This window comes from Amphimedon queenslandica, unplaced genomic scaffold (assembly GCF_000090795.2).
Source record: "Amphimedon queenslandica unplaced genomic scaffold, v1.1 AMPQUscaffold_5608_Cont22425, whole genome shotgun sequence".
Lineage (NCBI taxonomy): Eukaryota > Metazoa > Porifera > Demospongiae > Haplosclerida > Niphatidae > Amphimedon > Amphimedon queenslandica.
This window is the reverse complement of record NW_003554092.1, coordinates 1-1709: the sequence shown is the minus strand read 5'-3', so window position 1 is coordinate 1709 and position 1709 is coordinate 1. Positions and strand designations below refer to the sequence as shown.

At 33.6% G+C, this 1709-nt stretch overlaps 1 protein-coding gene across 1 annotated transcript; it reads left to right on the top strand.

The window, feature by feature from the left end:
• Positions 1 to 110: 110 nt before the first annotated feature.
• LOC100641068 (Bardet-Biedl syndrome 5 protein homolog) lies at positions 111 to 1643 on the top strand (the record flags this gene model as incomplete). The annotated part of the gene is made up of 8 exons (XM_011410855.2): positions 111 to 366; positions 470 to 519; positions 590 to 670; positions 718 to 764; positions 811 to 913; positions 987 to 1115; positions 1453 to 1515; positions 1560 to 1643. Coding segments are annotated over exons 1-8 (711 nt in total), but the record flags the coding sequence as incomplete, so codon positions are not given.
• Between the last annotated feature and the right edge of the window lie 66 nt (positions 1644 to 1709).

The window sequence follows — 1709 nt, the reverse complement described above, 5'->3', positions numbered from 1 at the left end:
AAGATGGCTCTGAAATCACCCTCAATTTTTATTACATTTTCTGATGCATATTGATGTCCTTATGCTATGTAGAAAGTTGGAGCTGATTTGGTCTAAAATCTTTTAGTTACACATGTACATGTAGGACTTGAAAGCTTGTTTAAATACCTCTGCACTTATTAATCATCTCTTATTTTTAAATAATTTTTTTGATACATACTGTAGTTACATGCATGCATATTAATGTTTTTATGTGCAAAAAGCTTGAGACGATTCAAAATTTATTATTTATAACACTTGATGTACCTGTATTATTGATAGGAAAACTGACTGTGACTAATTTGAGAATCATTTGGAGATCCACTGCAAAGCCATCAGTTAATCTTTGTAAGGATGTGACTGTGAGACTCTTGCAATTGCATACGTGTTACTAACATGACAGTGTGAAAATTTGTATTTTAACCTTTTTTTTTTTATTTTCCTTTTGTAGCAATTGGTTTAATGTGTATTTTTCAGATTAAAGCAAGGAAAGCCACTTCAGTCAGTCATTCTTCATATCCTTAACACTTAGAATTTACTCTCTCCCTCCTCCCTATGTCTCTTTCCCCAGAAACTAAGAGGTCAAACTGAGTCTGTTTACATTCTCACTAAGTGCAAGAAAACCCAATTTGAATTCATTTTCACAAATCTTGTAAGAGGCTGCTATTTCAAATGACAATGATGTTCATATTTGAGCAGGTTTCTGACACACCAAAACTCTTTGCTCTGATACTAGCAGTCCATAGGTATTATTATTTCCTTTTAACTGTCTCACTTTAACTTTTGATTCAGGTCATACGAGACATCGAAGTTGTATCGTGAAATAAAGTTAAGGGGAGCTATCATTGATAATCAAACACTAAAAGTTTTACCTCTTGAGCAAGTTTATGACAAAGTCAGTTTTTTATTTATTATTATCACATGGCTAATTGTTTATGTAACATCTCATCCATTTTATAATCATACAGATAAATGGAGTGATGAACTTGTGTAGCAGCCAAGGTACACTTGGTACAATGTACATCACAAATGTTCGTGTGGCATGGCATGCAAATACAAACGAGGCTTTTAACATCAGTGTACCCTACTTGCATTTGGTTAGTAAATTAGTTAGTTTGGTTGCATTTGGTACCGTATACACCATATATTTTGTGGGGATTAAATTTTGCGATTTTCACTTTTTGGAAAAATTCCCAAAATTAAAATCTGCAGAATTGCGTGCACATGCTGATTGTATAGTAGTTGTGGTGATTACATTAAAATTGTGAAATTTTTGTTCGTGAATAAAAAATGCAGCCAAATCGCGAAATTTTATACCCGCGAAATATATGGTGCATACAGTATCTCCTTTTGCCCCTTTTTGTTTTTGTCTCTTCCTTTTATTCTTCTCTCCCTTTTTAATTTGCTCCTTTACTTGTGCTACACATTTTCTAGATTAGCATCAAGATGAGAGAGTCAAAATTTGGTCTGGCTCTTGTCTTGGAGACTCATAAAGATGTTAGTGACAATGTAGTTTTATTAATATACATCTATTCATGCAGACTGGAGGATATGTGCTTGGCTTTCGTATTGACCCGCAGGAAAAACTCAGATCAACTTTGCAACAAATAAACTCCCTGTATCGGGTATGTACATGTACAGTACATGTACATACATGTATACATGATTCATTGTATCATCTCTCTCTCTCT